Source organism: Chelonoidis abingdonii, chromosome 17 (assembly GCF_003597395.2).
Source record: "Chelonoidis abingdonii isolate Lonesome George chromosome 17, CheloAbing_2.0, whole genome shotgun sequence".
Classification (NCBI taxonomy): Eukaryota; Metazoa; Chordata; order Testudines; family Testudinidae; genus Chelonoidis; species Chelonoidis abingdonii.
The window spans coordinates 12012359-12024069 of NC_133785.1; the positions used below are offsets into that span (position 1 = coordinate 12012359).

Below are 11711 nucleotides of genomic sequence, written 5' to 3' on the forward strand. Positions count from 1 at the left end.
GTTCTAGGATTTTATGACATATACAAAAATTGTAATAATTTTACCTTTCTGTCACATAGAAGATAAACCCACATACTTGTCAGCTGAAATACTGTTATCTCTACTTCTTTATCTTATATAATCAAAGATTTTACTTTGATCTCAGTGGGAAAAAATGGAAGACACTACTAGCCATATATTCCAAGTTGTCTCATATTTTGCCCAGTGGAAATAGAAGTTAAGAAGAAACTTGGAGTCTGTATCTCCCAAAGTCTACAAAATCAAATGAATCATGGGATCACAGGAAAATAGCGAAGAGCCGCTTGTCAGTCTTTGTACAGAACAGAGTTGTTCATGGCTTTGAAGAAGAACAAGCTTACCTCTGGTCTTCCTGGACAAAGGAAGAGTAACCATAAAACCTCTGTGCACATGTTCTCTTGGCTTCTTCACTGATAAGGGTACCAACATACTTCAACACCTGCCTGCAATTCTATCAAAAAGCTCTGAAGTCTCTTCCATGGGGTGCTGCTACACTAACCTCCAACATGAAAAGGTTCCATGCAGAAGATCCACAAAAGAGCTACAAACTCCAAATCAGGGCATGATCTGGTGAAACACACAAGGAGTCAGGGCAAAGCCAAAATACAGCTGTGCATACCCCACACTGGAAAAACAAAGGGCCAGATCCTCAGCTGCATCAGTGCTGTGCACAGCACAGCAGGGGTGGTAAGAAACCACCATTACATCTCCTTCCTCCCTGTACCTATGCAATCAGCCCAAGGTGTAACTTACAACAGCCTCAGGGCTTCTCTGAGCTGTGTTTGGCTCCAAAAGACCTTAACGGGCTATTCAAACAGCTGAGGGGGCAACAGAACAGAGGAGCACTCTGACCATGATCCCTTTCCCAACCCTGACGTGCCACACACATTAGGGACCACAAACTGGGGGCAGGGCAGTTACATTGGCTCCTTCCACTAGGAGGCTCCCCAGGTAGCTAATTACATCAGCATTCCAGATACTTTTTCAGAGCAATGCAATATCTGCCCACCAGTATAACTACTAAAAATAAATTTACGCTGCTCTGACTAGCATTAACGTGTTCCTGTCAAAAGTCCACAGTGATATGGAAGAGGTAAACTTGTTTGCGGATGTTTAATCACACAAGCGCTGGCGTTGGGGAAAGATGTCATCTCAGCTTTGGCAAAGGTACCTGGAACAGTCTGCCTCACCTATCCACGCACTATGCCCTTTACTGCCGACTAGTCTAGTAGTGCAGTACTCTGCATCTTCCCCAGCACAGTTTCTGCAAAACTTTGATCTCTTTGGTGTGTGGCCCTAGCAATGCCCGCTGCTGGTAATAGATATTTTTTCTTGTGACTGAATAGTATAATACAGGCTAATGTACATAAATTAGGTTTAAAGCACCCTTTTGAGGATCTTAGCCCACTGCCCAACATTGTATCACAAAGGAGAACATAACACCCTCTATTGGAGTCTATTTTAGGTCAAGGTGAGATAATGTGCCAGAAAAAGCTACACACAGAAATCTGAGGAGGTAGCATCATAGAAAGTGGAGCATGTTTGAACTTCACAACTGGGAATTTTGAGGAGTTGTAATTCTCTTTGAGTTAAAAATCTTTTTAAAGAAGTTAGACTGTGCAGATGAACATCTTTTAACTTTTCTTTAGTCTTTTCTCATTAACATATTAATGCAAACAGACATGTCGCATCACTTTTCTCATGGACTGCAAAAGGGATGCCTGAGGGAGTTTGTCTACATAGATCATTATCACCAGCTTCTCATTTGTGGTCTGGAAGTTTACAGTGAAGACACTCCACTTGCGCAGTATGAAAAATGATCACCAGTAGTATGAAAGAGGAAAAAAGATCTTGCACAGTACAATAGTTGGCCTGGGGGAACTCAGAATGTCACCAGCAGTCTGTATATATCATTTCTCCTACAAATATCCCTGCATAATTTAAAATGAGACTCTATTATTTAAGTGTCTCAAATAAAGATATAATTCTAAATTATATGACAACTAGTCCATGATAATTAACTTTTGGTTCACTATCCAAACACTAGTGCAGATTTAAAGACTGTGTCAGAGTCAGCTAATTCAATGAACATTTTTATGACAATGAATTGGTATTTAACTAAGATGAAATTAATGTGGAGAAGGGAACAGAACTGTTCAGTAGCCCCAGAACCTGGCCCAGGGATAGATTTCACCTCACCAACTTTTACACACATACGAGTGCATGTTCACACACACACACACACACACACGGTTTGCCAGCCTGAAACAGACATTAATTACAGCAACAAACTGCATTACTGTCAACACAGTTATTCTACATTAATAACTATGAATTGTTGTTTAAAACATTTACTGAGGCCTGCCATAACTGCAATAAGATGGGCCGGTTTGATAACCTACAGGTAAGCGTTATACGCTACCAAGCAATTAATTAATTCAAGGCCAGATTCATCCTGGTGGAACCAGACTTCTGGGGTGAAATCCTGGCTCAGTGAAGTCAATGGGAGTTTTACCATTGATTTCAGGGGGTTTAGGATTTCATCCATGGGCCGTACTGGCAGAAGGTCTGAGCAGGATCATGATGGGACAAGCCACCTACAAGCCCTGTTTCACTTGTGGGCCCAAAGCAAAACCCCCAAACTGACCTGGCACTCCTCGGGAAGGGAGCAGAACCACACAATTTTACAAAAGTCAGTGATTAATACTATTAGCATAAAAGCAGAGCAATACAATCTGTGTTTACACATAGCTCTTAATTCTCAATACATGTTTCCTAGAACTTGGTTATTTTTAAAATGAATGGTTCTAATAAATCAAATGGATGGTTAAACATATGTAGTGGACATAATGTAAAGCATTACCAAAAAATGCTGGACTGAACGTGTCTGATCATTTCTACCTGTATGCTAAAATCAGATCACCAATATAGCCTGTTAGAACCACCCAAGCAAATTAAGTCAGTGCAGCATGGCATTCATGAGGATAAATCTGAATTCTGAACAGAAAGGATGGGATTTTCAAGAGCACTTAGCACTTGACTAACTCTGCTCTCATTAAAACTAAAATGCCCTAAATATTTTAAGGCCAGATCCTGCATCAGGATCCACTAGCATCAAGCCTCACTGAAGTGAAAGGAACTCTGCACAGGTGCTGGGACCCATGCTGCCAGATTACATTGCAGAATTGGAGCTTTAATTTGTGCCTTAAATCTTTTTTCAACATGTAGGTATTCTATTCCACTAAATCATTGTGCAAGTCAAAATGAGATGTTTTCATTTTCTGCCAGGTCAATCTGTAGCTGTCAGGAGATTATTTCATTTTAATAACAGAGCTTTGAATCTGATATTACAATGAAGATGTATTCCATTCCCCTTTAAAGTGATGCTCTCATTTCACATATCTATAAATCTAAGCATTTCTTAGACACCCTCCACCACATTGTCTAATATTTATTTACATACACAGACAAATAAGTTGACTTCAAACTTTTTACCATAATTTAATTCCATTCCATTATATTTAAAGTTCAGTAACATTCTTTCTAGAGCAGCCTACTTAATAAGGTTAGTCATTGCAGCCAGCTTGTCCTGCATGCATTGGCTTAAAAATATGGTGCATTCCTATTATGTTTGTTTCTTCGAAATACTTGCACAGATCAAACATATAACCAAAAGTGTATAACAAAGTAAGTAAAGTGAACTCACCGGGCCTTTTGCCTTAGTAAGGAGTGCAAGATCAGGTCCTTAATTAGTACTTCAGCATTTTGTTAAACACATTCAGATATGCTTTGGGTCCCAACAACAGAAAATAGGATCTAGTGTACGCAAGCTGTTAAACTTAATGCAAACCAAGGCAATGTTGTTGATACCAAATATTTAATGCAAACTATCATAGCAGGCAGAGAGATTTAGAATAGAATTTTTCCTCCAAAGGCAACATTGTTTATTACTGTGATTATTGTAAATGGAATCATAGCTCTGTAAAACATCTTGCTAGTGAACATGCTTTACAAGTCCCAAGCAAGCAGCTCACATTTTTCTTTCTAACTATATTATGTCGATATTCCACCTTATCTTTTTCAAAGCTTTTAAACCGAATAGAGTCTTGACAGCTTTTCAGTACAATTACACCAACGTACATGAACCTTTCCAGCCATCACTACCACTAGAAGGCTATTATGAAATGATTACCATGGAATTGCAGCTCATTTGCAGAGACTCTCTTCAATTTAAGTATCAGAGGGGTAGCCGTGTTAGTCTGGATCTGTAAAAAGTGACAAAGAGTCCTGAGGCACCTTAAAGACTAACAGATGTATTGCAGCATAAGCTTTCGTAGGTGAATATCCACTTCGTCAGACGCATGCGCATTCTGTTAGTCTATAAGGTGCCACAGGACTCTTTGTCTTTAATTTAAAACTCTTTCACTTATATGAAAAACTTTGAGAGGGTTGTGGCTAGTTAGAAGGGATGTGTCAATTCTTACAGGAATGAATCCTTCCCCCATTGAAGTCAGTGGCAAAATGCCCACTGAGTTCAACGGTGCAAGCTCAGCATAATAACCTGCATAGAAAGAAGGAATTCTGTGTAGGAGGCGACGCCAACAGAAACAGAGATGCACCCTCAAATTGAGTACTCAGGCCTCTCCTCTCAGATTGGCCCAAACAGTAACTCATCTTTGGCTTTGACTGAAAAAGTACAGGAAGCAAAGGTGATTACTGCAAACTCCGTTCTTAAAAGACCAAGGAGCCTGCATCATGGTATGGTCCTCGCCTGAGAATAAAGGAATTCGTTATTCCCAGGATATCCAGTGCCTTACGACTTGGTGCATTATTGTCCTGTGCTTATAACACTGTGTTATGCGGGTGCATCCTTGGAGCTAAGAGTCCCAAATCCAGCAAACTGAGCCATGGCTACAGCAGAGAGTCAGGAAGTCAGTGCCAGTTAAGACCATTTCAAGGAATCCGGACGCATCGACAATGTTTGACTTTCAAAAAGCTGCTCTCCTCCTCTGGCTTGGAGCCACCACGCAGCTTCGAGTGCAAGTTTGAGATGTGTCTCAAAACCGCACCGGAGCTGAAGTCTGACCCGGCTGGGAAGAAGGTGACCTCAAAAAGCTGAACTCAGAGACTGCTCCCTGTTTCCTGCAAGTGGGGTGAATCCCCAGCAACGTGAATACCCCAGTGCACGGCTCTGACCCTCCCCGCTTCCCTGGGAGCGCAACAACCAGAGGGAAATCAGCCTCCTCGCTCCAGCAGCAGCATCCCCCCACGCCCCGCTGATTCCCCGGCCCCGGCAGCCAGGGTCCCTGCACGGGGCACAACCACTCAGCCCGCGCGGGGGGCTCTTCAGAGCTGGAGTCACCCGCTCGGCTTGGCTGGGCTGCTGCAACTCCGGCTCCCTTACCTGTGTCGTTATTCGGGGCATTGCGCCCGTCCTCTCGGGGCCCGCCCGCCCTCGAGACGTCCAGCCCGGAGGCGGTGGCCGCTTGCATGGCTGGCGCCCAGGCTGGGGCTGGGGCTGAGCCAGACGAGCTTTTCCCGCAGGTGCAGGATTCGCCGCCTCGAGCTCCCCGCAGCCCCTCGGCGGCGGAGCGATTCGTCGCCCTGCAGGACACGCGGCGGCTGCAGGCTCAGCAGCGCTGGTCGGTCCCGACTGCCCCGGGCGCGGCGGGAGCGCAGCCGGGCCGGGTTCGCCCCTCCCGCCCCCAGCAGACAAGCTCACTTCTCCTTCCCCAGATTCGCTGCTCTCACTTCCCCTCGCCGCCTGCGAACAGCAGCAGCGGGTCGGCACCTGGAGGAGACCCCCCCCCGCCCCCGAGCTGCAGAGCTACCCGCTTGCCCAGACTGCAGGAGAATCAGCTCCTTCCAGCCAGCCCCTTTGCGCTCCGGGACCCCTGACAGCTTGGCAGGCAGAGATTTGCAGCCAGCCAGCTCCGCTGCTGCTCATCGAGCCGGGTCAGGCGCGACAGCGGCTCCTCAGCAGCGGGCACTACAGAGGCTGCGAGCCCCGGCCTGACACTTAAGAGGGGAGGGAGGGTAAAGGCAGGGGAGAGCCTGGGGAGCAGCCCCCCAGCGCAGCCCGACCTGCTGGAGAGCAGCAGGCACCCACCTTTGCAGGGGCTTGGACGCCAGCTTGCTCCATGACTTGGCTTTTTGACCTTTGACAGGGCTGTCCAGAGGATTCAGGGAGCCTGGGGCAAGGCAATTTCAGGCGCGGGAATAATACTATAGAATACTATATTCTCATGGGGGCCCCTGCAGAGCCTGGGGCAAATTGCCCCACTTGCACTCCCACCCCCACCCCCTGGCAGCCCTGCCCGTTGATGGCCATCGGAACTTCCAGCCGGTGCTGGGACAGCAGGAGGGGGCTCCCGGTGATCCGCAGGCAAGGGTGGGACCCCCTCCCGCTTCCTGGATGTCACTCTTAATCCCTGACCTTGGCGCTGATAACGTAATCCCCTCCGCGGCTGCCCGGGCCTGGTCTGGCTGAAGGAAGCTAAACTGAGCTGAGGCTGCAGGCAAGTGCCCCCTGCTTCCCCAGGATACCCTAGTGATGAGGAGAGGGACGTCCCAGAGAGCGAGGGCAGGTGGTGGCTATATGGCGACTGGCATTTCTTGACTCAGGAGTGTGCTCGCACATCCTCAAAAACAAATGGGAGGCAAAAGGAAGGTGCAGAAAAAGGAGAATGCAGGATCAAGAAACAGCAGCAACACAAAGGTTGTAGGTGTATCTATGCAGGGGGCTTTACTTTGCAGGCAGTATTACCAGGTGCGGCTGTCTTTCACTTCAGCAAGTGTTCCCTTGAGTGGCACCATCCAGGCACCCAATACTGCACTACCTGACAGCAATGGTCATTACTGAGAGCAGTAGAGTTTCGAGAGGCCCCCCTATACCACTGAGCTGGAGAACTTCAATCGAAGCAGATAAGGCTGACAAAGGGTGGGAGGAAGGAAGCACTATTAACATTTTACACATGGGGAACTGAGTTGCAAAGATTAAAGTAACTTGTCCCACATTTCTCAAGGAGCCTGTGCAGACCCTAGTCTCCTGAGTTCCAGTCCAGTGCCTTAACCACAAGATCATCTTTCCTAACTTTAATGGGACATCAGCCATCTCTATACTACTTACAACAGTGTTACGACAGGGTTTGGGGCCATTGCCAGAGAATATTGAGGATTTTTAAGGATGCAGCTTGACTCATTATTTCAGACTTCTACAGAAGGAACCAAGATTTCCCATCTGTTCCATATCACGATAGCAATAACCTCTTATTGTGCTGCTGCTACAGCCTGTCATTGTTTCCACTAGCTCTAGTTCTGTTTTCCTAGTGTAGATCAGACCCTTCATTCCCTAAAGATACTCTCAAATACAAGCTGAAATCAAAACAAGTTTCTGCCCGAGAACAATGATTTTGTTTGCTACATTTTATATATTTAATGTAATGTTTAAAGCTGGCACCCTACAGAAGCTTCCAGTGAAGGAAGAATAAGATGCTTGAAGTTATTCTTAGTATAAAGTACCACCCATTAAGACATACTGGCCTAGATTCTCAGCCATGCTGAGATTACTTTGTATCAATCTGCAAGCACAACATGGTTATAAATTCAGCAGGTCCAACAACTGGAAAATTTCCCCATTGCAAGGGGATCCTCATGTGGTGCAGAGCCATCTAATTTGTCTGGCATGGTTTGTTCATTGTAAACAATTCTGCTTCTTGCTCATCATGCCATTATATTCTAGGATCCAGATCTGATACCTTATGTGTCACCATATGGTCACAGAAGTTTGTTCTATTATTTTACTAGGCTACACAGTTAAACTTATTGGACAGACAGTGCCAGGATCACTTTACTTTGCAGCTGGATGGGACTTGCCACTGTGCACACCACATTTAATAGGGCACCAAACCATAACATTCACAGCTTTCACATAACACCTACAACTTTATCTTGCTTGCTCTTTTTTTAAAATAAAAGATCACAGATGGTTCTTTACTTACTCACATTACTGTCAGTGGACGAGCATGGGGATTGGTGATCTCTCTGATTTGCTGACGTTGGCACCAGCAGCTGATCTGGAAAGGATGTACTTCAGCAGGTTGTGTTGTTTGGCGAAGACGCAATAGCAGGAACAGCAGAAATAGAAGAGAGCATCAGTCGATATCACTGAGCATATGGAGCTGGGCCCAGACTAATTGCTGTGGCCATTAACTCTCACTCTGGTGATTTACCGTCTTGTTATTTTTGAGCCAGAGCTTTGTTCCAGAACCACAGTTCATAGCAATGGACTGGAGAGATGAGATTCTACAAAACACCAAACACACAAACAGTGTAACAAATTCCACTGACAAGGTTGTTTTGGCAGCATATAATGGAGTGAAGTGAAATGGCTGCTCAGCCACAGGTATGATATGCTACTGGATATGGACATTCTTCACTGTGAGTCCACAAAGAATACTGCCTGATATTTCCACGTCTATAACTAAAATATGTCTAAAACAAAAAATTCACGTGGGTTAGAATGGCAGATCAGACTTTGGGGAAATATTACATCTTGTGATGCACTGCACTGAAATTCCTTTCCACTCCCTATGGCTACACAACAGAAGCAGAGTACAAACATGCTACGAAGGGCTGGTACCTTTCAAGATTCTACACTAAATAAAAACATTTGCAATCATCATAATTAGCACTTACGTTACATAGTGACTTCCATCCAGGATCTCAAAGCGCTTCACAAATATTATTTGATTAAACCTCACACTCTCTCTAAGAGGTAGGTGTAGTCAGTATTAACCAAATTTACAGATGGGAAACTGGGCACAGAGGTGATAAATTATTTACTCAGCTTTAAAAAGGTCACTGGGTAAGCCAGGATTTGGAGACAGATTTTTTTTTTTTTTAATTGGGCAAACCATTGACTTCTCTGGGAGCTGCAGATGCACAGAAATTCTTGGAATCAGGCCTATAGAGAAGTCCACTGTACCTGGAATAGGCTATTCTCCAGACACCAAAACTAAAAAAATAGTTATTGCCTTTGGGTTCAGTTGTCTGAGTGATTTAGTGAGATACCAAGTTGTTTGCTAAGATTATACAAAATTAAGACTGTTGCAGCTACCAAGGGAAATGTATTTCAAACGCACAAGCAGGTACCTGTAAGAGGAGGCAATGTCCAAGTATTGTGTAAGAGGGTCCTTGTGAGTGACATGTTCCAAAAGTGACTAATAGTATTGTATGCAGTATTGTTGAAGCTGTGTTGAGTCCAGCATATTAGAGAGACTAGGTGGATGAGGTAATATCTTTTATTGGACCAACTTCTGAAGAAGAGCTCTATGGAGCTTGAGAGATAGTCCCTTTCACCAGCAGAAGTTGGTCCAATAAAAGATGTTACCTCATCTTTGTCTCTCTAATAATACTGTACACATTTGAATCAAGCTTCAGGGCTGTGATTGCTTCTTAGTATGTATTTGTAAAACCTGTAGCACAGAGTCCGGGTCTTGATGGAGTCCTCTTGGTGCTACCAATAAATAATGTTAGGAGCTGGGTGAAACCTTGTGATGGATTGAGTTAAAACCTTATTGAGATTGATGGGTGTGAACACACACTTCAATTAACATAAATGTGTGGGCAAATTAATCACAATCCCCAACCTAAAACAAGAAGGATTATGTGAGACACTCAAGAGTTTTGGACTATGTGGGCAGAGGGGATTTATGGTGATTATTGTTTTGAGAAAGAGGCAGTGTGTGTGTGTATGTGTATGTGTGTGCAGGGGCGGCTCCAGACACGCCTGCGGGAGGTCCACCAGAGCCATGGGACCAGTGGACCCTCCGCAGGCATGTCTGTGGGAGGCCCACCGGAGCCGCGGGACCAGCGACCAGCAGAGTGCTCCCTGCGGCATGCTGCCGTGCTTGGGGCAGCAAAATGGCTAGAGCCGCCTGTGTGTGTGTGTGTAAAAAACAAAAAACAAAAAAAAAAAAACACAAAACCAGAGACAGACAGACAGAAGAAATCCAAGCAAATGCTTGCAAGCGCCGTTTGACCCTGAAAGAAACCTAGAGAGAAGTTCTGGATGCTGGCTGAAAAGAAGCTTGGTCTTGTAAGCTGAGGGCTGCTCTATGCTTAAATTTTAGATAAATATAGCTAGGGTGCTCACGGCATGAAAAATCTACACCCTGACCAATGTAATTATGCTGACCTAACCCCTGGTGCAGATGCAGCTCTGCTGACAGAAGAATGCTTCTGTCGACCCAATTACCATCGCTTGGGGAGGTGGTATTCCTACAGCAATGGAAAAACGCCTTCCGTCATTGTAGGCTGTGTCCATGCTACAGGGTTATGCCAGCACAGCTAGGCCACCATAGTCCTTGCAGCATAGACATGGCCTACTCATTTTGCCTTGGGTTCCTCCTGCATTCAGAGAAGCAGGGCTTTGTACATTCCTTGTAAAGAAAGAAGATTGCATCAAAGAAAACACCAGATTTTTCATCTATTTCTACTCCCATATAGAGCATCCCCAAGGCTCCAAACTTTGATGAGCCACTCAGGTCAAAGAGGATTAACAACAGGCTAGTGGATTAGACCTGGGTGAAATTTTTCAGCCAAAACTATTTTGGGTGGGAAAAAACGACATCGAGATGTCTTGCAAAATTTGTGTTGGTTTCACCGATTGTTTCAGATGAAAGGGAAAAAAACTGGAAAAAAAATTGAAATATTTCCTTTTGACATTTTCAAAACAAAATATTTTGATTTTTCAGCTCATCACTTTTCATTTTGAAATTCCCTTCAGTTTTAGTAAAAACAATTAAAAATGTTTTTTAAAAGGCTCAAAATCAAAATGAAACATTTCATTTCAAACAAAACATTTAGTTCAAACTGAAATTATTTCCTCCACTTTTTGTTTTGCCGAACATTCTGAAAAAAATCATTTTTGGTTGGACTTAAAACAATTTTTTTTTTCAGAATAGACAGTGAACTGAAAATTCTGTTGTTTGCAAAGCTGGATAGCCACCTTCCTGGCTATTGCACAATTTTACATCAGAGTGAAAGAGAAAACACATGACAAATGGAAGCCAAAATTAGATGAATCACTAATAGAACAGAAAAACAAAGGCTTCACCACAATCAGGAACCTAACCACCACATGCCTGGTAAGTCCCACCACAGTCTGGTGCCAAAATGCAATAATGTGAACAGGTCAGAAGTTACTCAGTCAATTTTATTACTTCTACTAAAGCCTTGGGTTCATCTTATGTTTCACCAAACTATACTGTGAAAATAAATAAATCACTCTTTAACATTCTTTGAATATATTTTTAAATGATAGTTTCTTTCAAACCACAGGCCTCTTTTAATAAAAGAGAATATATTGCATGTACATCTTTACTGAAAGTCTTCATCAGAAAGAGTTGACACATTTTGCTACTAAAATAGGAATATAAATATTTAGAGAAATGACGACATTGTACTGCAGTCCTTACCTTAGGCCTGATCCTACCCAGTGCTTGTGGGCAGTGCTGCATGTAAAAACACATGAGGAAAAGGAATGAACAGGCTGCTCTGAGGACTGCGATCCTGCATTCTTGAGAGTGCCGATCATGGCCACCCACCTACTTCTGTCAATTGTGGGAATAAAAGCAAAGGCCACAATCATGCTTATCTCCCATCTCCTCAGGTACGGTCATTTTTATACT

The 11711-nt window shown here is 44.1% G+C and overlaps 1 protein-coding gene across 4 annotated transcripts in view; it reads right to left on the minus strand.

The window, feature by feature from the left end:
• Positions 1–5729, minus strand: part of SUSD3 (sushi domain containing 3) — a 51038-nt gene extending 45309 nt beyond the window's left edge. Inside the window, exon 1 of one of the 4 annotated variants that reach the window (XM_075073365.1) lies at positions 5423–5729. In XM_075073365.1, coding sequence (XP_074929466.1) covers positions 5423–5510 — 88 coding nt within the window. In that variant the 5' untranslated portion in view covers positions 5511–5729. Of the gene's footprint in view, positions 1–4579; positions 4659–5422 lie in introns of those variants that run through there. The other 3 variants (XM_032804232.2, XM_032804234.2, XM_032804236.2) reach the window with 3 other exon arrangements.
• Positions 5730–11711: the final 5982 nt, after the last annotated feature.